We start from the raw sequence: 25,819 nt of genomic DNA on the forward strand, positions 1-25,819 counted from the left end.
ACACATGCTCTCTCCCTCCCATACTCACTCACTTACTCACTCCCTCTCTTTCCCTCTTCTCTCCCAGTATCACACACTCACACGCACACACAAACACACACACATACACACTCACATAGAGTCAGTCACCAACGCTCATTCAACCGCGGGCCAGCGGCTCAGACAGGCACCTTGTTACTATCCAGCTGGAAAGAGCAGAGCACTGCGAGGTGCACACAGACACACACACGAACATATGCACACATACACACACACACACACAGACACAAATACTCACACACCTGAGCATCCTCAAACAGCCCAGGACTTTTTATCTGGGGACCAGGACAGAAGAAGGAAGGAAGACAAACTGAGAGACGAGGAGCAGGATTAAAAAGGAACTTTTAAAGGTGGATTCATTGAATTACAACACTTTCTGAAAGAAGTGGACAAACAGACAAAAAGGACTGAAGATGACAACTGGAGAAAATAACTTGTTTCTGTAGGGAAGCACGGAGTGGACACTGGTTGTTGGTGACATCCAGAGGGTCTGCGGTGAGAGTGCAATTTTCCTTCAGGACTCCCACCCCTCTGTCATCCCTCCACCGGGACATCTACTGATCATCAGCATGCCTACAGCTTGCACAAGGTGCACCTTGGGAGTCTGACCCACCATGTGCAGATGGACGCTGTCCGTAGCCCATCTCTGTCCTGAACCTACCCTTGGCACCACCACTGCTGCAGCCTCCGCCAGGCGACTTCTCCCCCTACCCAGTGCAGCCTCCCTTTGCTTGGCATGCTTCACTCTGCTCCTGGTCACCGCTGGCACTGCCACAGGGGCCTGTCCTCCCGGGGTAGGGCATGAATCCCTGCAGGTTCTCACAAGTGGCATCAACTGTTCATGGACATTGGAAAGGCACACTCGCAGTTACAATCACCTAGAGGGCGATGTCCGACTACGGCGGCTTTACTCTGCTAACAAGTTCTTTCTGTGCATTGACAAAACAGGCAAGGTGGAGGGCACTCGGCGGAAAAACTACGCAGACAGTAAGTGGCTGGCACAGCCTGAGTGCATTCTCTGTGTGTCACACGTGTGTTGAGTGTCAGATGACGTTCTACATTTTACTGTTATAGCTGGGCTTGCTTATCTTTTCACTTTTATAGCAGTTCATAGGGATATCCTGAGGTTATATCACCACCGAGCTATTTGTGTTGTGTTTAGAGAAGAAGCGTTGCTAGGTAAGAAGGGAATACACTTGTGTGGATTTAGGCTCCTCATGGGACAGCCGGCACTGAGTTTACAAGAAAGCTGACTTGAGGAAAGACATTTAGCATCAGTTGGCGATGATAACTGGTGACGGAGAAAAAAAGCTTGAGTTTCACTGAGGATTAACTTGTCAAAACTGTGATGGAAATGCATCGTGTAAGTAGCAGGTGTAAACGGAAACACATTCTTCAAACAAATGCAGACATGGATTCATGTGTTCTGTGCTGAGACAGCAGTTTTGAAGTCGGATATAAACTAAGAATGCGCTTATTCCGTGTACGTGCATGTATGACCGTGCTTGTGTGAAAACAGCTTTGGTCTAAGGCGGTGATTTTGGATTGGTGTATGAGCACTTTACTGACAATCATTCACCGTCGCATTTTCCTGACACTTATGCTCACAGCCTCAGAGTCTGCTGTCTCTCTTGCAGTCCACATCTTGCTTCTTAGCACCTGCTCAGACAGAACATTTGTTGAACGCCTGTGTGCAATATGCACATCCACATAGATCCAGGTTATTCTAGTGGTTAAAGCTTCTTGGGTGTGTCTATCCTGGGTTGATCCTTGACCAGGTCAGAGGAGCCGACTGTGGTCACGATCTGACCTCCCTCTCCATTAGTCACTGGTTGACTGACGGACTGGATAGCCCTCAGAGACATTTATGCCTTTGAGTGTAATATTTATGTATTTGGTCATTAATGCTTTTTTACCCAAGCGGGTGAGTCAGATTTTTCCATACGGCTACTGGTGGGCAGGAACAGCTGCTGCGTCCAGTGTCCAGTCTGTTGCCACAGTTCCATCAAGCTAGAGCTGCAGACTGGATGACATCTGTTAACCTGTCAGGATTAGTCACCTGGCAGAATCTTTTAAAACCACACACACACACACACACAGGTAGGAAGTCAACTTCAGATGAATTATTACGGTGTTAAATTTAGTCCTGTGGGCGTCTCCCAGTTCAGACATTATTCTCCCATGTTAGTTGTAATGTGTCAGCTACCATAATAAAATATTTCTCTCAAATAAACTTGACACTTTAAAAGTCATGCTGGAAGACTGGTAGCAATTTGGAAACATGAGGGAGTTTAAATTTAAAGGGTTAGGGTTAGGGTCCTTGTGTTCAAGGACAGCAGCAAAATTGATGTCTGGGCATTGATGTGAGATGCCTTTTCTTGCCATATTAATGTCATTTATGCTTTGGTGATTGGAGCTGCACTCTTTGAAAAAGTACAGTCCCCTTAAACATAATGTCCTCATACACTTGAGCCATCATCTACTCATTTCCTTCAATGGAAAGAACGATTCTTTCAGCGCTCACACAGAGCGAGGGTGTATACCATGCACCCTGAGCTGAGCGCGCTGCCAGACCAGCGGTCATGTAGGCTTTGCCTTGAATCGAACAAAACGGCTCGTGATAAGTCTGCGGTTGCGTCTCACAATTCCATCAAATACCCAGATGCTTTCTTGATACCGATATAGTGGCCCTGCTGGACAAGCAGGAAGTGCTACATATTTAATGACAAGAGCAGTGGCACAGATTCCTCTTACACAGGAAAGGGGATGCATTTCTCCTTAAGATTCAATCAATACATGTTCTATCTGTTGTATAAAAGTATGAACATTGAAGACATGTGCTTGTATCAGGCTTGATTGCTTGGAGTCTGTAGCTGTCAGCTCAGGACTGTCCTCCTGCAGCCTGACTGAAGCTTCCCAGCAGTCTGGCCGACCCCTCCTCTGTCCTCTGTGTTGCCCTTAACGCTCTTGTCGACACAGCTATATTACCCCGACAGCTCTGCCTGCTACACCCAAGCTCCAGCCCTTCACCTCCAGCCCACTCAGTTTTTCCAGCACCGACTCCCAGCTCCCTCTCAGGTGTAAAAACAGTTGGAATTAGTCAACAGGCTCTCGGCTAATTGAGGTCGGAAAATATTGTATCAATCCCAGTGGAGCAGGGGCATGGAACAGCTGAGGGAAGAGGCGAGGGGGACAAAGGCTGTTTTAGAGAGATGAGAGAGCTGGCCAGAGTCGAAAGGGAGAGGGAGAATGAGAGAATAAGTGCTCTTTTGTTTATCGGACTTGCAGAGCAACTCACAAGGATTTTAGAATGACATGAAGCAATATTGTGAAGGACTCATTCAAATGCCCTAAAGTACAAAAAAGAGATACAATTTGCAGGGTGCTGATATTCAAAACTATCAGTTACAGCAGTGAGTATAGACTTAATATCAGTAACGTATCCAAAGTGCTCTGAAAAAATATCAGGCTCAGGTATCTGTTCCTTATCAGAATAAAGCATACACGTGTATCACTTTTACAGCTAAGCATTTATTAATCAAACTATTAAGATTGAAATCCGATATGTTAGATAACACTGACTCCAGCCTCCGAAACCACACGATTTCAAAATAGCACCACCTATAACTACTATCCACCTGATCAGCCAAGTTGCTAAAAATAACTTGACCTATCCGCAACAAGAGACAAAGTACAGTAGTTTGACAGATGGAAGGCGAGGGCATTGACATGTTTTTCCCTTTTGACCTACGGCAAAGCAGCGCATGATCGAAAGGAAAAACACATCCAAGTGTTTACAAAAGCTCGGGAGGCAGGTATGCATCATATCCTGGCCTGGGTCATCAGTCATAGCCTGCTAATTGGACATTTCTACAGCACAACAGCTGCGCAGCCACACCCAGCAACACGCTCACAATCAATAACAACAGCAAATCATACAACTGTGAGAGAGTAGAGTCACTATGTTCAAATTCAATTATTATGTGTAAAGTGATGTATTAATGTCTGTTTTTGGATCACACCCTGCATATATTTCCTCTCATTTTAAAGGATGGACTGTTCAATGTTGGGTGTGTGTGGCTAAAGGCATCAAACGCTTGTGCGGTCTCCAGGTAGTGACAGCCCATTCATCCTTGTAGGAAATAAGGTCACCTCACCAAACCGGCTATAATCGCAGAAGTCACTGAAACCAGACCTGCTCTATTCTGCCCCTGCAACCACACAACTCTCACAGCCAGGGCGTGCTGCGTTTACCAAATGTCCCTCGGTGTCCAACATCTCGCTGTTTGATGTGAGAGTTTACCAAGTTCATGAGCGTATTTAACTTGGATGAGACCCACGGGAAGAAAATCTTCCAGCCCGTAGAAATGTGTTGTGGAAATTATTCAAACGTGTTGTAGAAAGGGGAAACTGCAGACAGATGACTAAGTCCAAGGTTTGACCAGTCTGACATCGGAGGCAGTGATGAGCATCTGTTCATACGGCGGTAAAATAAAGATAAATAACAAATCCGCAATCACATATGGATGGTTGTTGACAATTTACAAAATGTAAAAAAAACTAATTTTGTGGAAATGCTAGGACTGGGTTGCACCAGTTGATTTAAGATTGAATAACTTTACTGTCAGTGTGCAAAAACTGTCATCCTCAAATCTCATTATGCCTGTTATAAGTTACAAGTGGAAAAAATAAGCAACATAAAAAAATGTATAAAAAAAAATTATAGTCCCTCCGAGATTCTAAGCAACCTGTAGCTATTTTTAAATAAATGATTCACTAAATCGAGAGCCACAAATTAAAAATAAATGAATGTTTGATCTAGAAAATAAATAAAAAACATGTAAACCCGTTGCTAGGAGACATTTATTGGACTGTAATTGAATGTAATTAACAGTACAAAAAAAGTTCATCTCATGCTGCAACTTCCAAAAATAACAGATAGCCTTTAAAATTAGATATTGAAGTTAACTGCTAATCTTTTGTATATGCATGTAATACTATGCACACACAGATAAATATATAGTTGGGTTATGCCAAACCCGTATTCTATTTTGTCATTGAGCCTAACAATATTCAACTTTATATAATTGGAGGTATATTGTGTGATTTTTGTGACATTAAACAGCTTTTTGATCAAGCGTCAGGTCAGATGTTTTGTCGATGGCATCCACATGCTAAAACGACAGACATTACAAAATGTCTGTTCTGCCATTTTAAAGGTCTGTGAAAGTTTATTCTACCCTGCCTTCCTACATCCTCACCATGACTCACTTTTGCTCGAGCTAACATGGGGATGTGTGACTGGATCAACAGCACCGGGGCTGAAGGGGCTACAGAGGGAAGCACCTGGCTGAAGGAAGTGCTTTGGTGTTTTGAATCGGGAGAATACACATGTTAATGAGGCTAGGAGAAGAACTTGGGCGTGCTCTGCTCAGTATTGAGGTGGAAATTAAAGGCTAGAGGAGTGCTGGAGCGTTTCCCGTTGCTCATTAGGCATTATGTAAGGTTTCCTCTGGGTCGTCTCAACTGTGAGGGGATCCGTGGACATTTTGGATGCCAATGGGAGGGTACAATCCCACGAATCATGCATTTATTATTCTACTCCAATAGAGACAGTGCATGAACTCAGCCGATGGGAGACACTTGAGAATCGACCCTTTGCCAGCTGTTCCTGGTGTGAAGAGGCTGAAAGCTAAATAAATCATCTCTGGCACACGCACAGATGGTGAACGTGCATGTAAAATCCTTCACAAATGCACACACCATCACTGTCCTGGGAACATTGCAGGACAAGAGTGTCGGTGTCACACTAATTAGCCGGGTATCACTGGTCTCTGCCACCGGGGTTTGATGGCCTATCATGAATGGGCTCTGGAAATGTAGCAATTAGTAGCTAAGAGCCTTTAGCAGACTGTCTGCGGCTCCTCTCGGAGATTTACTGGGTTCATCAGTAGGTTTATAGTCTGACTTTGGCAACGTCAGCCGATTCCTTCATAATTCTGGACAAGGGGACACAAAGGAGAGGCCTTCGTGGTGCCAGTAATCAGCTCCTTGAACATTAGAGTCATTGATAGAAGATGTTTGCCTTGGTGTTTTAAAAAAGATCATAAAAACAAATTGATTCTGAAATTCTCGGAGGAAAGAGTGTTAACATGACAGAGCGATTACAGTGTAATACAGAACGATTGAGGTTTGACTCTTTAAACATTATTTGGTCCAAAAAAAATAACCATTATACTTACTCATATTCTTTCCAGTGAGCAGACTGTAGTAGATCAGCTGCCATCCAAAAACTACTCCCTCAATGATTTAGGTGCTTTTTACACCATTGTAATGAGTCGGAATAAATTACAGTAGGGTAAAGCAATACTGGAGGGTCACAGCCAAACGCAGAGTTATTTTAATGGGAGTGAAGAGTTTGGCCTTTTCCCAAATGAGAACATATTAGTGCCGTTAATACTGGGAATATTTTTTTTTGTGAAAGGTGTAAAATTAGTATTAGTTAGATCAGGTGGGAGCAGTCCGCCAGCTAGTCTTACTCATGCAGCAACACATGTTAAACATCATTCGCCAAAGGAAATACTCACAGAGGAGCAGCCACCACTCACTACTCATGCACATACAATCACAAACACATACACACACACACATATTTGCACTGACATAACCAGCACATTGAGTACTGGGAGACAGGTCTCGCCTCAACCTCAGCTAGTCAAAGACAGATTAATGGTTTTATTTTGACCCTTCCAATAAAGCCTCTCACCTCCCTGCTCAGACTGAGCCAGACATCATGTCTTGGACGGCGTTTAACCACTGGCCCAGGAATAAAGAAACTGAGGGAGAACCCCTGCGGTAGATGGGGAAAAAAGAAACAACTTGGCATCCTTAAATACAGCTACAGCTCACCGACAACAGCTACAAGAGTTTAAAGGTGTTCAAATTTAACCTGAACTCACAAGGAGCCAGGGACTAGGAAGCAATAATAGCAGGAATGTAATGCACCTGTTGCCCACGAGGCAGATATCCCTCCCTGTCCAGATCATAAAGAGAGCAATAAGAGGCAGTAAAATCAGGTGCCTCAGTCTTTCTCTTAGGTGACATTCTGGTAAATCTGGGGCTCTCCACCCTTTTTCCCCTGTGAAGTTATATAGCCACAGGAGCGCATGCATGGGAGCTCCCTGAACTTTCAGCAGACTTCAATCCCTCAATCACACCCAGCCACAAACACCTAAACTTGCCCATCAGTTTGCATGGCTAAATATTGACTTGATGTCGAGCAATCAAGTCATAAACAGCTTGAGTATAACAACAGCTCCTGGCTTTGAGCAACACACTCAGATACTGCACAGGAGAGACCTGAGGTGACCCAACTTTCCTCATCATGTAACCATCAAGCCATGTATGTCTGTGCCCCAAGAGGAGTCCTCCAACAGTCAGGCTGATGCCCTGAAAGAAAAAGGCAATGGTACTCTCTGGGGACCATGAATATGTGTATAAACCTTTGCTGCAAACCAATCCAACAGCTGATAAGATATTTCCTTGTGGACCAAAGTGGGACACTGACCAAGCAACCAACAAGAGCATTAGAGAAGCACAAGATTGTGGCCTGTCAAATGTACTCCCTCCTATTACTCCATAAATCATTTACCATGTTCAGCAGGGAAGGGCTCTACATAAACTTGGGTGCTCCCACTTTCGCTGTCTGTCTTCTCGCAACAAGTACTTACTGCAAGGGTGTCGCCCCTCACACCCCCACCCCCAATGAATCAGGTCCAAAAGTTACTCATCTGGAGATACACCTCAGGGTAATATACACGAGAGCTTTACATATGGACGCCAGGACGATCCACCCCGGTTGAAGAATAACATCTCACCTACTGAATACAGGCCATGCACCTCCTTGTACATTTGTCGCAGCATGCAAACCATATGAACGACTGTGTGGAAATAGGGTACACCTACCTTGGACTAGAACTTGATCTGAAAGCAAAAAATTCAAATGAAAACTTAATTTTGGATTATATTTTGGACTTTGATGATATTTGACAGAGAGCAAACAAATAATCTCTGTTATTTATTTCCATTAGATTAAAAGCATCTATGTTGACGTTTGCCTGTGCCTTGAAGTCTGAAGCGGGGAAGTTATCTGGACTAAATAACTGTTGCAAATGCGCTTCCTGAGAGTAGAAGTCGGATAATTAATGCAAATTTTCGGGGGTCTAAAAACAGCAACTCCAGAGCAGGTCCATGCATAACAACAGGCTGAGACCATACACAGCGTCTTTTTTGAACTGCATTACACACATCCACCCGTACCTGCTTTTTATCTGTGAGGCCATTTCGCTAAACGAACGGGAGTAGGATGTGAGTATCGTGTCAAGGCACTTTGAATGTGTGTGTACTTTTAGAATGCATGTGCCTATGTTTATACTTGTGCCACTGTGGGAGCATGAAGTGGACCCTAAACCGAAAAAGATGTGCTTTTCCGTTCCCTAATGGCTAATACGAACCAGACCTTACCTTGCACTGGATGCAGATACATTTGTGCGAGTGTGTGTTTACATGCACGCGGACATGTGCAAGCTTTTGTGCATACGGGTGTTTTTCCCTGTCTGGAAAGTCATGCTCCTCATTAGGACACAGAGGGTGGTAAAACGTGTTGCAGTGATATAGTTGAGGCAGTACAGTCCAAACCATCTAACAGTCATATATAGACACAGAAACCTTTGATTGTCCAGAATGGAGGCTACTTTCTGCTGAACAACTAGTACAAATTTGAGAAAGTGGACATCTATCTTCATCTAGGGCATTTTCCCTGGATATGATTTAACTGAATATCTATTTTTTGCTATGACAGATAAGCTTATTTCCAGATATGAACTCCAGAAAATGTCCAGAAAATTTGGTGCAGACAATTTCAGAAGTTTGCCTTTAACATAAGAAGATTGTGGCAGAAGATTTCCTGGTCAGATGCGTTCATAACAACAGGGAAATGTCTGGAACATGGGGTGGTGTCTGGGTAGCGCGTGCAGCATGCAGGAGGCAGCATATAACGTACACATTTCCCTGTGGAAATCACGTGTTTTTGTTTAACGCACACATCGATAAAAACATATAGTCGTGTTGCCAAAAACTCTTCAATCTCATTGATCTTCGTCTACATCTTCTACGTGTCCGACACCTTTTGGATTCATGTCATTAAATATCATTACTCTCATATGGGCTCACTTTGACATTTTCCTGACATTTTATCAGAGGGCTGGCGGGAAAAGTTCCACAAAATGTCTGGAGCCACTGACTCAAACGTTTGCGTTCTCGCTTTCAGCACCTCTGGAAAATGTCAGGAAACTTTCTTGACTCCAATGCATGTCTGAAAGCAGCTATAATGATAAGGTTACACATCTCGTACTGAAAGTTTCTCTGCAACCTGTAGTCATCCACAGCCAAGCAAGCATATAAAACAACCGACTGCATGGAGCGCCTGGTTTCCACCATACATCAGGCCACAGTTTTGCACAGATGGATGCTGAATGTGAAATGGTAATGTGAAATACTGGTGCTCTCTCTGTGGCCATGTCTATCTGTATGCACATAACTTTCAGTATCAACTCTCTCTTTTTTTTGTTTTTTGTCCACACCTTTCTACACCTAACCATCTCTCTCCCTTCTGCTGTCTCCATTTCTCCCTCTCCTCCCCTGCAGTGGATAGGGTTGGGGTCAGGCCCCTTTGACCAGTGGAGCAAGTGACAGCTCTGACATGGCCCTGATTTCACTCTTGTGCCTTCTGTCACCTCCCCGTAAACCCATCTCATTTTAATAATGTAGATATGGGGCAAGCTCAGACCATAGAGAATATTCTGTGTCCTGGTGCTCACTCACCGGAACCTCGCTGCACACCTGAGCCTCACATGCACACACTTACACTTAGTACCACTGTCTAAAATAAAGGGACTGGTTCAGCGTGCTTCATAATCACAAAAATACAACAATTAATTATTAATTTCAATGGTGTCCACAAACGGATAAAACATTGACATGATTAATAAGAAATCATATAACTGACAGGCTTCACACCCTCATATGTCTGTCACCTTCAAGATCTGAGTTGGTCAAATCATTTGCTTTAACAGCTTCAATATCGACCTTTGATTTCAGGAGTATGTTCCAAACTAGGCACAGGTTCATTGTGTTTTACATTGACTGCTGGTTTGGTTCAAATGAGACCAATGTGTAAAAAGTGGGTATGAAGTCTTTTGACTGCGAGCCATGTGAAGGTGAATGCAGGAAACTCGAAACATGGTCTTTGTTTTCTCCTGATAATATTTCCCCTGGCTGGTGGTTGGTGGCTGAATCTGCTCTGGACAGTCATCCAAACCAGTCACAGATGCAATACGCCAGCTTACCGCAAATTTGTTGCACTGGGGAATGGCCGCGGTCTAATATGGATCCCGCCGGCCCAGCCGCCCCTCCCAGGGTACCAAAGTGCAGGAAACTGCAGAAGCCGTGAGTCACAAAAGCTCTCAGTGGGCAGATCTGCTCGTAACTATCTGTGAAGCCTTTGATAGCTCGCCGTGCGCTTGTTACGGATGTGATGGATGATTTGGAGGCAGTTTGCCCTCCCCGTTCTAGCTCCTTGATTAAAGAAAAAGGCCTCTTGGTCTGTAAGATTGCGGCCCCTCAGTGCCACACTGGCGCAGACGAGCAGGCAGGCTCCAAACTGCCTTCGTTAACCTTTTCCACCTTTGCTATCCCATAGCCCCCCCCCCCCCCCCCCACAGCAGCCCTCCACCCCACCGCTCTCCTACTGCCTCAGAGCATGCTCTATACCTTTGCCCCCACCACGCTTGTAAATGTCGGGGTTTGATCAACAGAGGGCCACTGATTCAGCATCCTGGAGGTCCTTAATGAACTGATGGATGTTCCATTTCATACAATCACAGCTTAGCATGTCCAAGGAAATCTGTGTTCAGAGGTAAAATTACCATTGAATGCATAATGACAGCAAATGCCGATTACTGTTCGACGGGGTTTGTGGTAGAAGACATTTCAGTGCTGCTCTTTGACCACTGACAGGGGAAGTTTTTTCTGTGCTTCTTAATGTCTCTCCCTAAAAATTACTTTCTACTCCTATTAAGTCCCTGTTGGTGTCATTATCAAAGTTTAATTGGTTATGTAGGCATAGTGTTTGAATCGGAATTGCTCAGACACACATACGCACACACACAAACACACACACACATGTGTATCCAGATGTGGATGGGGATTCTGGAGTATTGGGCCAGCCCGTCTGGGGATAAATCAGACAAACTAATCTGTCCTGTGAGGGGATGGAGGGTAATTGGTCACATTTGACCCCCGGCCTCGCCAACTGTGGGAACGCGGGCTTTATCTTCCAGCGGTAATTGGCTAATGAAACACTTCCGCAGCTCTTCTACTAGATTGCCATCCACCGGTTGGTATAGGGTGAGGCGTGTGTGTGTGTCTGTGTGGCCAAGAGTGTGTGTGTAGTCCAGAGAAAATGGCAGGATGCGGAACTCCCTGTGGCCATCTCCATGACTTTATCAGCAGCATCAAACTCATAAAGCCTGCAGCACAGCGATTCATTGACAGAACACATTAATGGCTGTGTGGTTGCCATTACAGTTTGAATTTGGTCTGAAGTAGAAATAGTTAATGCGATTCAAATAATCTTTGACCTGAGGCAGGTATTTTTGTGCACTGCATGCTGTAGCCAGGACATTATGTGTTTGCAGCATTTTAGTCAAGCAATGGTGGAGAGGTGGTGCATTACAGTCTAACCCTTAGATTTTAAAGGCTGTGTGATCATTTATCTGGTCGAAGTCATGCCCACATCAATCGAAATACAAGAAAAACCAGGGTGGGGAGAGTGAGATCTGGGGGTGGGGGGGCACTAAGAAGAAAAGGCTAAAGTTACGTTGGTGAGACAATGTCTCTGAGGTCCCATCAAGTGAGCCATTCATAGATGCAGGTCTACCAGTTCGTGGAGCCAGGGAGACACTACGATAGAGTGGGGCCCAGGGTGGCCTTGTCTTTTTGTCCCAAGCTGACCCCTGCTCTCCCGCCTGGCCTCTGCGCCCCTCACCTGGCCTGTCCCAGCGCACTGGTAACAGGATACCTGTAATTTGCTCTAATGGCCTTTGAAAGACCTGACTGGGCTAATCCCTGGAGTACTTCTCCCAGCAGCACCATATGAAAGGGTGGGGGTAACAGGGCCGAGTGCGAGTCCTGAAAGACGACCAGCCTCTGGATTGTGTGTGAGAGAATGTCACCCCTTGCGGCCGGGGCTGGGGCCGAGGGAGTGTGGGAGTCAGCTTTCAGCAGATCACCACCATGTGGCTTGTTCACAGGCTCCAAAAAACAGGGCCTAGGCTTGTAGAGAGGTAGATTGTCTCTGCTTTACACCTCCCTTAGTGGCTCAGTCTGGCAGGCAAAGGGAACGGCCTGAAAACCAGCCTGCGCACAAGTCTGGAGTGCACTTCAAATTGTTTCCAGACTCCTTTTTGTAATTTGTACTACTACGGTACTGGAGTTATTCATGGATGATGTTTTACCGATTCAATAATAAAGAGATTGATTTCCCCGTTACTGAAGAGGGAATGGTTTGACCTGAGGTTTGACGCCAAAGCAAAGAGACATATGTTCAAGGAGACATATGAGTCATGAAGATGGAGGCGAGAACATTATACAGCAGGTGATATTGCACTGTGATATAATGCAGGATGTTCCCTCTTACAGTGATCTGCGTAACACATTGGTGAATGCCATACATTTTCTTAAATCACTGTAAAGAAAGCTGTTTGTCTTGCAGAAAGGCTTGTGGCCAAAACTGATAATAATAATTAATATTACTACTACTCAATAATAATAAAAATAGCTATAACAAAACCATTGCTGTACAAAAGGACCTCATCATTGGCTTTAGAGTGATATTCAAAAAAGACAGAAACAAAACAATCTTATCAGTCTCATCTTCACTGTCATCCCTCCCGAGATTTCGATGGAATGTGGGAACAGCAAGTGATATGTGGGCAGGGAAGACCTGCCCTCTGCCAGTCTTTTCTCTCCTTTCTTCTTGTGCTTTATATCCATCCTCCCTGTTTTTTTGACAGGGTGGGCCACCTGCGAGAAAATGTAAACACACACGCACACACACACACGCAGACCAGTCTTTCATGTGTCCTACTTCCTCAGGTATAGAGGACATTGTGTACAGTCACATTTAAATGACAGCACGCAGAACGATTTGGAAAGTGACAGAATGTTTAGATCTGTGAAAAGTTCAAGAGCACTAGAAAGAAAAAAGGCAAAAATAATCGTGTTTCTTATTTCCTTTGCTGTGACTTAAATTAAGTGCTTTTTAAATTGTGTTTGATCAAAGCCAGCACGAGTCGAGCTGAAGGATTCCTAACTGTCCAGGAATTCAGAGCTAAATTGGGCAAGAGAAACACTGTTCAGACTTCCAGACGGTCTGAGCTCATTTGACGAACAGAATAAGATCCCAGCGCCAAGTTACTTGGCATGTTAGCTTGGACGTGCTGCTTTGACTCACATGTGGCGGATGATCACACTGAGGTTCATTACTAAGCCTACATCCATATCACTATGTTTTCTTTTGAAAACACATCAACTCTCCTACAGATACGCCTCCAGTCCACACTAGTCTGTAGTTTTAGAGATGCAAAACTGGAGAAGTTTGTTAAATTAAAAAACTTCAGGGATGTGTTTTAGACTTGTGGAAATTATGACAGACACTTACAAGTGCTTGCTAATTGGGTCTCAGCTATTATTGTAAAACGCATCCTGTTCTCCTTGCTAAGAGCTATTGTGCAGTTTAATTCTGTAATTTACAATGATACAACTGCGCACATGTGTAGGTGATGAGCTGAGAACAGTAGGCTGTGAGCTTGGTGTGTGTGTGTGTGTGCGTGTGTGTGTTCAGTTCAGCTCTCCTGGGCTTGAAGCAGACACATCTCATAGCTGCTAGAGGATGAATAAATCATCTGAGTCCAGTGAAAATTAATAGCTATGATGCATGCCCGGAGACCTGGTGTAGACAGGCTAGAAGGGAGGGAGTGATGGAGTGACCCAGGGAAAGAGCCAGACTAAAACAGAGAAAAAGTGAGGTACAGAGGTGCAGTGAAAAGCAGGATAGCAGATGGGAGACAGGATGAAAGACAGGTACACTTTGTGTAGGAATTGAGGGAGGCGCTGCCTATAGACCGACAGCTGCTCTGCACACGTACACACGTCCACACGCACACACGCACTCACTCACACACGCACGCAGTAGCCTTAGTGCAGCCTCCTTTTAAAGACATTGTAAATTTTGTAAATTTTGTTGAAACCAATGAGGTCATCACAATGTGTATTTTGAGGCTGATCACACCTATTCAAACAAAAATAAATGTCATCATTTCACCAGCATGTAAATGAAACACTGTGGACAGTGACTTTATGTGTTATATACAAACCCTCCCATCAGCTTTAACTAAAAATAATATGGCCTTAAGTTTTTACCTTAGAGTGAAGCTTCCCCTGATATCAACCAAAATATTAAAAATTGACCTTAAACCTCCTAAAAGCTGCTAAAAAGCAAATCTAGGCTGGAGTTTTAATAAAATATAGTCAGCAGCTTTCTGGCCTCCCACATATAATGGTCATGACAAGGTGTTGATGTAGCTGCATAATAAACCTGCAATGTGAGATGAGCATAAAGATATGCAACTACTTATAAATGGGCTCATCCTTGCACAATTAACTGAATCAAAGACGACCTAAATTATAATGTCCCTTCAAGACATAGGGGAAATAATCGTTGTGGCACATCCAATCAGTCCTGTTTTAGCCTTCAGAGGCAGATGTTAAACACCTGTTCAGACGTCGCTCATGTGTGACCAAAAATGCTTCATGCTCAGAAGTTTCTGCCTGTAGAGAACTGCCAAATGCACATTCTACAGTATATGACAAAGTCTTCCTTTCAGACATGAAGTCCACAAAATGTCTGAACAACTGGGTCTGGACATTTGCTGGATTTGGCCTTTGAAACAATGAAGAGTGCAGCAGAAGATTGTGCGGGTCAGAAGTGTTTATAATAACATTAACATGTCCAGAACCTCATAAATCACATGTTTGTGAACAGCACATCAACACAGGCATCTGCCCTGGTCACCAAAACCTCTCAAATTTTGTTGTTTTTCCAAACACGCATTTTCATTGGCATCTTCCGCATCGGCTTACTCAGACATTTTTAGGACATTTTACTCGGGGGCTGTCAGGAAATGCTCTAGAAATTGTCAAAAGGAACTGACTTGGGCATTTGTGTTCTCACGTGAGTTCAGTGCACGTCTGAAAGCAGCTTTAGTGTTTCGTAATGTTTTGGATTTTATCAATATCACAGCTGGAGGGATTTTTCACTGAACTTGAACTAACCTGTAAACTACTCAGTGATCAAACATGACAGTTGCCTTGCCGGTCATGTTTAGCTTTGTCCTTCGATAGGTTAAAGATCAAATTGATAGTTTCTGGTGTTTTTACTGATAGTAAACATATCTCAATAAGTAATAACTTGAAGAAGCTGAGTACTCTTAGATGTACATTGGGCATTCTTCAAATCTCTACTGTGTTGTTATTTTTGGGGCAAAAGAAGAAGAATTACTGTAAACTTAGGCAGATTTTTTTGCATCTAGACAGAAAACATACAATGCCAAAACTGCATTGACATATCATCATCTTTTAAGTTGATATAGAGAACTTGTTAGAAAATAGCTGGGTATTACTTATTCCACACTTTCCAATTAAAATTTGGCCACTTAGCAAATGTTGGTTCAATATTCTCTCTGCCTTATAGCCCTGTTATTGTTCTCTGCCAACCACAAATATCTGACTCGATAGCTGTTAAAAGCTCCACTATGTTCACCGGCTTGTGGCTAACTAGTTCTGCACAGTACAGTGGGGTGTTCAACATAATACAAATGGTTTCAAATACTAGTGTGCATCACGGAAAAAACATTCAGCTGACTGGGTTGATAATGTTGAGATTGATAATACACCATCATCAATCTGGTAAGTACCCAACTCAAATTTGAAAGGCTGGCAGCTGTGTGTGGCTGCAGACGTAATATAATCCTGTGCACACACTACATGCTTGGAGAGAAGCCACACACCAGTCAAAGTGTGATATGTATCTGGAAAAGAAAAGAGGAATATATAGTACACAAAGACTCAAGATTGGCTTGGAATAATGTAAAAAGAGTTAAGGACCGAACATATATGTTAAAGATATTCCGCTGCTAACAATTTAAGTCCAGCACACCATGTTATTTGTAAATGATTTATTTCCTTCTCAGCAGCAATGTCATATTCCACAGCAAATTGAAGATCAGCTTTCATATCAGCCAATGAGATCATCACTGACCCAGTATCATGTACCGGAAATACTAGGATCCTGCTATATGAGCCACCTGAGCAAACATTAATTCATCCGTCATATACAAGATAGATGAAGCGTTTGGATTTTTTTTTTCAACTAAGAATGAGGGTCAACGTTAGGCAAATTTGATTCACTGAAAGAGTTTCAGTTGAAAAATCATTTGGGAAAGGGAATGCACTTTTTAAACAAGAGTACTGAAAGAGCAGTTGTTGCTTTATGCTTCCTGTGTGTCCTCAGAGCCACTGACACAGAAGCAATGATTATTGCTCACACATCTCTTCTGCCTTTGATTAGACGTCACAAGCTGACAAGTGGACACGTTCACAGTTAGGTGTGGGGACATAAACAATGGCCTCTGCCCCAAATCAAGGTCATGGTAACATTTTATGGGCAGTCAAAGAGTCATTGCTTGAATTTCATCACTGCTTGTACAATCATTGCCTAAATCTCTTTGGGTGCAAGTATTTCAAACCATAGGTACATAACCCTTTTTTAATCCAACTGAAAAATCAAATGACAACTTATATCTGGTCCAAATTCATTTATAATTAATACATTTGTTGTGAATGTTTTGGATACGTTCCGTCCTCACTATGCTTCAAACTGACTACAGGTCATAAAACATCAGCTTTCTCCTGTCTGCACCTCACTGACTCCCCAGTCTTAGTCTAAGTTTAGAAAATGATGGTTCGGGTTCAAATAAAATAATGTCCTGGGTCTTGCTGATCAATCCATCCACCAAAACCTCCTGCTAATGCATATTTGTCTTAATTGTTAGGGCTACTTGATGCCATCTAACAATTTTATGTAATTGTGGATGATAGTTAGTTACTTAGGGTTAGGGTAATGACAATTTCTGTATTAAATAGATGTTATTGTTCGAGAAGTCTTATGGTTGATGGACGAATAGCCACAACTCTGAGGAAAGGTTTCAGACGCTGTTAGATGACTCATCCAGCACTTTGCTTGAAGCATATTCAGTCTTTTTATTCGGACTCCGAGGCAGTGATGAGGATGCTGGATGAAGCTGTACAAGCAACTGTTTTATTCAATTACAAGTTGTGCTTGAAGCCATTTTTAAATGAATTACGGATTAACTTGCTTCCACTGCATCAACATGCAAATCCACCACCTGGAAGAAATCAGTGAGAGTATCCTCCATTCTATTGATTTGTTTGCAGAGTATATAGTGTTTTTCTTGTAAATATACATATCTTACAAAGCAATGAACATCGGCCAATGGCTTTGCAAAGTTGCTTAAATATGCAGGGATATTTTACTTTTATGGTAAAAATGTAAATTGTACGCAGGTTACATTTCCCTCTGGAAATAATTGAAGAAAACCTTCCTTCTCAGGGAGTCCCTGCTAATGACTGGTTGGTATTTTACTGTACGTTCAAGGGTTAACAAGTTTCCATATCACACGACCTGTGAAGGCCTCCACTAGAGCCTGCTCTCATGCTAATCTCTCAAGGTGTTTAAAGCAAACGTGAGTGATGCAGCCTTTGTCCATGCTGATACACACAGGCGGCTGCTTCGCCCAGTACCAGACCCTTCGAGGGGGTCATGGCAGATCAAAGGTGCTGGTCACAGCCATTAGGCCCGGCAGCCCAGACCCAACATGAAAAGCTTGTATTTTGAAAAGGAGGGCAGAAGGAAAAAAACAACAGGGCCCTCTTCATTTAAACTGCAAGCAAACTGTGAAATAATTGAAAAGGTATGTCAATCAAGAGCAGGAGCACAGCGGGAACTCCGAGATTCCCAGGCTCCGCTCTAGTCGAGCACTGAGCCATGGAGGGCTGCTCAAGGGAAACCCAAGAAATTAAAGACCTGGGAAAAGGAACAAAAAGAAGACAGGAGGAAAGGAGCAAAAAAATCTCTTTTTCCACACTCCCTTTGCTCAGTCTTTCACCCTTTTCTGCTTTAAATCTGTGATGGAAGGAACCATTTTGCCACACTTTGTGGAGCCCTATTGAAAATGCTTGGTCATTAATAAGATCTTGTCTAGCTCTTCACCTCTCAGGTGAGTAACAAAGACTTATGGGGGGGGGGGCAGCCTTCCCACCACCACCCCAACCCCCCATCTTATACCCAGCACCTTCACCCTGTAATGGCTCCCTCCTCCTCCTCCCCCATAGCAAGTCTGATAAAAGGGAACCCCGTGAGAGTGTCTCTCTCTGTCTTTTCTGCCTTTTTTTTCGAGGTCAGAAAAGGCTTGAATGATCTGACGATGGGCTAACGTCCAAAAAATGGGGGACGGAAAGAAAAGAAAGAGTATAAAAAAGACTGGGCAAAAGACTTTTTCTATGCTTTAAAAATCCCATAGAGAAGAAATAAATAGCAAGTCCACAGTTGACTAGACATGTATAGTGCGGGATTTGCTTGTAATGGCAGCTTGAGCTTATTGACAGTCACAGCCAAAACATGTCAAAGGTTAAGAGATCTGGCCAAATGCAAGTAGGAAGCCAAAAGCACCTTTTTCATGAGCTCAATAGGGCCATCAGTTGATACTTGCTCTGCCGAAGGCGGTGAAGAGGTGACCTCTAGTTTCCAATGCGACTTAAGAACAAAGAGGCAATTTGTCTCCATTGCTTCTCGCTGTTCTATTTAACCATGATATTGTTGAAAAGGTTTGAAAAGTTTTTTTAAGAGAAAATCATTTAAACTTTTCTTAGTCTCACTTAATGTTTTTTGTAAATACAATCAGCTTTTCAACTAAAATATATTTCAATACATATTCTTGCCTGTCTGCATAGATTAATTTCCTAACAATAAATTAATCGATCGACAAAAAAAGAGGTTAATAAAGGCTGGAGTATTTCCAGGGTAAATAGTTAAAGTATTTTAAATACACATTCAGAGACAAAAGGCTATTTGTCGATATAAACCAGAACTAGTTTTAAAGGTACTAAAAAGACACGATTTACCAATCCTTAAACTTTAAATAGTGAGATTTAAATCCTCCATATACCTGGACATCTTTTAAAAAACTTATGATAAATGTCCATAAAACTATATCAATACTAAATTCCATTTCTTCAAGTCTGGAGGCCAAACTCAATATAGGCCTTCCTTCCACTAAAGTGACCTTTGTATTTTAGCAGTTAGGAAAACCCTCTAATAGCTTGCAGTGCCTCACTCTGATTTCTCAGGCTTCGAACACAATGGAGTGACTTTTCAAAGGGGGACTGTGAGTTATATGGATCTAACTGGTCTTTATAGATGTGTGGCCAAGCGTCCAGAGCCCAAGTGATTTCTGTAGACAACGTGAAATCCCCAGTTTATGTCCTCAGATCTTTGTGTCTGCTGGCTGCACCACCGCCACGTATGAATGCAATGACATGTGGGGTAGTCCTGAAGAGAGGAAGGACAATATTTAATGTGCCATAAGGAAGACGTGGGGAGTTTTGTTGAAGTGCTTCAGAAAATGATTACCAACAAACCTGAAAACCCGTCGCTACAGATATTAGACAAAAGATGCCTCTAATTTTCCCTCCAAAATGTTAACAACTCAGAGTTTTGGATTGGTTTGGTACTTGTAAGTTCTCAGATGTGACAAACTGTTGCTTCAAACACACCTACTGTGCCTGGAACTTGAACCAGCAAAAAAAAAAAAAAAAGAGGCAATTACTGCTGGCACCATTTTCAGGCACCAGCGGTTTTCATAGGCCTGGACTAATCCCCCATAAATCCTTGCAGCGCTCCAATCACCAGCCGGGCCTCAGCTAATTGCTTATGAGTCCCTTGCACGCTCCAGGTGCCACCATAGCACACCCGGTGTTTGTAAACACAGCTCGTAAAGAGGAGACTGCCATCAAAGTGTTAATGTTTCCTCGGAGGATCAGAGGCAACGTAGGAATGATGGGGGTGCAGCTGGGCTAGATACCTAGATGGACTCAACTGAGCCATTCCCCCCCGTCCCTGCAGCTGTGGTGAGCTGAGAGAGGGCTTCATTTACACGCTCCTGTCAGAGAAGAAAGACACTCAACAGGAGTTTGTGTTTGTTTACCTTTCCTGTCTTTTTACTCTTTGTACCTCTTTGTGTCCGGGACTAAAGTATGACCTCACTTGATAAGCACGACCAGTGATGTTCTGAAAAAAAAAGTTGGAGATAGTTGCTTGTTTAAAGTGATTGGAGAAGCAGATGTGTTTTTATGTTTTTGGTGCTCTTTGAAACCGACAACAGAAGGATGATGGTATTTGCAGCCATCCAGGACAGAGTAGTTAGGCTGCACACACACACTATACAACTTTTCAGTTTTATTACACATTTCTTTGCGAGGTTTACACATTTAGTCCACACTGCTCCAGACATTTCGAGAGCCTGAAACAGGGTTTGGAAATGTTGTTGGCCCTGTTTTGTTGGAAAATTCCTGCAACGTTTTAGTATGGACAGGCAAAATCAGACATTTGTAAAGTATGACATTCGCTTCCTTATTGGATCTTATCAGTTAAGGCTCAACTACTAGCAGTGAAGGCAAAACGTTCCTTACACTTACTTACATACAATTACACACATTGTTTGTCCAAGAATAGAAAAACCTGCTCTTTTCACTATTGTTTTATCTTTTTTGTAGTTAAGTATTCTCTATCAGTAACCAGCAATAAAACCTCCTGCGGCCAAAGTTTGTTTTAGTTTGAATTGAATGTAGTAGTATGGATATAGCCTTTGTGCCCCATAAGATTATTTATTATGTTGGTTTCATCCGTACCAAAGTTATTTTCCAAGCATGACCGGTCTTTGTTATTGTAACCATGGCGACAAAAGCCACCTAGCCTTACTGAAGTCCTTGCTGTAACCCAAACTTGCACTCAAGTTGTCAGTCATAGGATTTATTCAACAGAGAGTGGTAACCTAGCTCAACCAACAAAGTTTTGTTGTTTGTCGGTAGGACTGGGCAAAATTAATGAAAAGGTTTTCCATGAAACTTGGAAGGATGAGATATTGTGAAAAAGGCCGTTTTTGAACACTTTTACCAATTTCTCTCAGATAAATGCATTGACCTTGATGAAAACAATCAGGCATATATAGGGGACTGATATCTATGAGTGAGTGTAATTTTTATATGGCTTTGATGAATTTTTGGGTGCTTGGAGTGTGCATTTATTTTTCATTGCTGAATGGATTTAATCAGTAGGACTATTCAGGAACTCAGTCTAACCTGTCCAAGATCTGTGTTTGTACAGAAGCAGCCGGGGGTTAGTCAGTTGGGTCCAGCTTTTATCACTCCTTCATTTCCTAACAGCTTTGGGTCAATATGCCCTTCAGCCCTGTGATCTGGTGCTGCATTTACAGCATCTTTGCAAATCCAACAATCCATCTTCACAAATATCCAGCAGTACCAAGCCTTTGAGGAGCAGCATAACATGTTTTATCTGCAGAGATGTGGCTTTTCAAGGGTGTAAAAAGAAGATGATGTGCTGTGCTATCAGATAGCAGGCCACATAAGGGTGCTTTTGAAGGTGTAAGTGGGCAAATCAAGACAGAAAAAAAAAAAAAAAGTCATAAAGAGCTTCATCTCTAGCAATTAGTTTCTATTCAGGAGCCTGCGGTAAGCCCTCAGGTCATCTCCAAAACATCTCCCTGTCGTAGCCATGACAATGGGTGTGTGCCTTCATTTTTGTATGCAGACAAAAACCAGATCAAGAGAGAGCCACATGGGACTTGTTTGCAATCAGTGCCCAGAGGAAACAATTAGCCCATCAGCGTGCCAGCTTTTTCATGGGGTGAAGTGAGTGAGAGAGGCCGTTTAAGTGGCCAGCAGACACAGGCGTTGTGCGCCCCAGTAAACAACACTGGGTATCATCACCATGGAGTGTCACATCTGGAGTCAGGGGGCTTTTATGAATGTATGTAGCAGGGCAGCCTGACACTGTGCAGGCTCAGACACTGCGCATGTCTGCCACAGACATGTGTGGCACATATTATATTGTATCGTTCAGGACCTTTGGGTACATTTGCAACACTATGCATTGACACTAAACTAAATAATTATAACTTTTTGGCTTTTTCCAGTATAGCCAGACTTTTACCTGTTGACCAAAATGCTCAGGTGATCTAAAAAAAAGTCATCGTCTGTGTCCTTTTTTTCTTGTCTTGGGATCTCTCTCTCCAGAGCATATGGTGGTATTGTAATCACTAATGATAGAGTGGCTTTTGATGGGGAACTCCCAGAGCTTGATGTTTCTAACCAGACTCTTGTTCTCTTTTATTTTCCAGGCCTGATGGAAATCCGATCTGTCAGTGTGGGAGTTGTTGCCATCAAATCTGTCAGCACCGGGCTGTACTTAGCTATGTCCAAGAAAGGCACGCTCTTTGGATCGGTGAGTATACAACCTGGCAACATTGTTTCTGGAGGTCAAGATGGAATGGCTGGGAAGGGGAGGAGGGTGATGGAGGTATATATAAATAGGGGTCCTAAATGAGTGCCTATCCAAACATGTTTGATTCTGCTAAAGTGAAATCTCAGGAATCTTCTGCTGGAACGCCAAGAGAAGGTTCAGAGTTACTATCAATCATGGCTGTACACCTGGGCCCTGGTTGATGATACCTGCACTTTGAGTATGCTTGTTCCACTGTCAAAATAGATATAACCGAAAAAAGAAACCCAACCAGTAATGACAAAGAGCCAGCTGGGCTCTTTTCAAGGTCTGCGTGTCATCTGCCAATTGTTGCTTTGCACAGCAAGCTTTCAAAAGTAATCACCTCTCTTTGTGGGTGAGTAAAAAGTGTGGTGTCTAGCTCGTGCATTTAGATCTTAGCAATCAGGGACAAGCAATCAGTCAGACAGCAGTGATAAGACAAGTGTGTCCGACAAGCTAACACAGAAGATATGACAGAAATAGACCTTAAGATCTGGGCCCTTACTTAACTCTGCATTGTCCAATCATATCAAAAGGGCAGGTGATTCATGCTAAGCTCACACTATCCTGATGCTATCGCAGAGAGGCTCTCATTATGACAGCGTGATAACGATCTGCAAAAGGGAATGCAGCACTATCTCTTGTGGTTATAGTTAGCTACATCTGAGAACTTAAAGGGTTAGTTCACCAAATCTTACTCACGCATATTGCCCCAAAAATCATATTTTTCCATTTATTCAGATTTTAAAAGTTTTAGGATATCGGATTTCCTCGGCCAGTCCAACACAATAAAGTGTGTGAATTTTTTTTTTTCCAATAACGACATCCCAGTTACTGACGTAACTCAGTCTCAGTCTGTGGTCAGTTTTTATGAATGGGACACAGTATAAACTTAACTGGAAGGTCTGTGGATTATCCTGAGTAACTGAAATATTTCTTGAAAGGCATTTTTCCACTGTCTTTTTCAATGCTTTGAACAGTAGTATGTGGATGAGGAAGATGTTTCAGAGACTGTCTCAAAATGTCACATCTACTGTATCTGCGCTGCATTTAGGAAAACCAACTCATAAATTCTAGACTGAATATTTCCATTGTTGATATTGATATTGACTAAATAATCTGTCATGGAATATCTCACCTCAGCTACAAACACCTGAAAAATGTTGCACTGTAACAATATACATGGAAACTAGCCTCTTATAGCACGTCAGCTGGTAAACACTCATCTGTTATAACCTCCTCAATAACTCATGTCTATCGCCCTCGGATCACAGGTGAAGTACAACCCGAGCTGCAAGTTCAAGGAGCGCATTGAGGAGAACGGCTACAACACGTACGCCTCCCTGCGTTGGAAGCATGGCGGCAGGCAGATGTTTGTTTCACTTAACGGGCGTGGGAAGCCGAGGCGAGGTCACAAGGCTCGACGAAGGCACCCATCCACCCATTTCCTGCCAATGCTCCCATCCTAGCTTCGCAAGTCTGAACTCTGAGCGGCAACTGGCTGGCTCGCCTGCCTCCCCACACTAGTGTTGATCTAGCTGTGATCTTTGTTTTTATTACTCCATCCTCCTGTCAAATAAATGTACATTTGTTGAGGACTGTAACATTTGTAGAGTTAGATATGTACGTTTAAGTTATTTTCTTCATTTTCTAATGATGTTCAGCAACACAGTCCAATACCGTAGAATAATTCTTTCTTCAAGAATCTGTCTGGTTACAGTTTTACGTCTGTGAGTCTGGAGTGGATTTAAAGTGGTATAAGGATGACTTTAAGAGACTGTAAGAGGACTGAAAAGGGATGGCAGGGCTTGGAAACAAAACGTGGCCCACTGGTTGTTTTTTTTTTACCCCATTTCAGATGTTTAACTGAATAAGAAGGGAAATCATATTATACTTATCAATCTGAAATGGAAGTATCATTATGAAACAAAACGTACTTTGAGAAATGTAGCTACAAATCAGGGACTTATAGCTCCTTAAAGCTCAAGAAGGGATGGGCCAAATGCATTGGTACAACACAAAACTAAAAAAAATTACCATTGAGACACTAGGGTCATGTCCTTGGTGTTTTGGGGGATTAAGCAATGTGGGGGTGGGGGGGAGGGTCACACTCTACAATTAAAAACTAAAATATTGTGGCTAGTTCATGAGCTGATTCCAGTATTTCTAAACTTAAAGGTGTCTTATGTAAGTTTTCACTTTAGCCGAGCGTGTTTTTTTGCCAGGTACGAGAGGTGGTGATGGTCGCTTACCAACACCTTCAGCCATCATTTTGTTTACAAGCTATAGAGCATAATACGTCTTCAGTTTCTGCTGCGAGGAACTGTTTCATTGGCAAGTAGCTTTGAAACAGCGATCAATGCTAACATTGGCTTTGTAACAATAGCAAAAACTTACATATAGCTCCTTTAATATTGTATAATTATACTTTAAATAAATATGTGGATTCATCATGTTGAACATATTTCTCATCTCAAGCACATGGTTATCATCACCTCACATAGGAAAATCCGATATTGACAGATTTCCATGAATGTCCCATGTAAAATGTTTGATATTAATTGTGCAGCACAGTGTTACATATGTTTTATCATATGTATCCGTGTCCGAATCATTTCTAAAATCCTGGCTGTGGCCCTTCTACAAATCTATGTGATCACTGTTGCTTGGGATATAATGATGCTAGAGGATATAAGGAGATGGAAAAAATACATACACAGGTGACAAGAACACAGCAGAGAGAAAACTAACTACTGGGATGTGTGTTTCTGTCAGAATGCCAACCGCCCACAGCTAATAGGTTAGAAATCAGTTTCTCCACTTCTGGGTCTGAGATAATTAATATACGTTTTGAGACATTTAATGCATTACAAATAATGTGGGTACATGAGAGATCAGAACATCATTAATTTTGTACACAGTTGTAAATGGTTATTACGTCTGTCTTGCTAACATTTTCTCTGC

General features: G+C 42.7%; 1 protein-coding gene across 1 annotated transcript; it reads left to right on the top strand.

The window, feature by feature from the left end:
- The first annotated feature begins 653 nt into the window (after positions 1 to 653).
- On the top strand, positions 654 to 24,324 carry fgf22 (fibroblast growth factor 22). The gene is made up of 3 exons (XM_061078641.1): positions 654 to 1,026; positions 22,713 to 22,816; positions 24,130 to 24,324. The coding sequence occupies exons 1-3, from the start codon at positions 654 to 656 to the stop codon at positions 24,322 to 24,324; spliced, it is 672 nt and encodes a 223-aa protein (XP_060934624.1).
- Positions 24,325 to 25,819: the final 1,495 nt, after the last annotated feature.

The sequence above is a fragment of the Limanda limanda genome, chromosome 9 (assembly GCF_963576545.1).
Source record: "Limanda limanda chromosome 9, fLimLim1.1, whole genome shotgun sequence".
NCBI lineage: Eukaryota > Metazoa > Chordata > Actinopteri > Pleuronectiformes > Pleuronectidae > Limanda > Limanda limanda.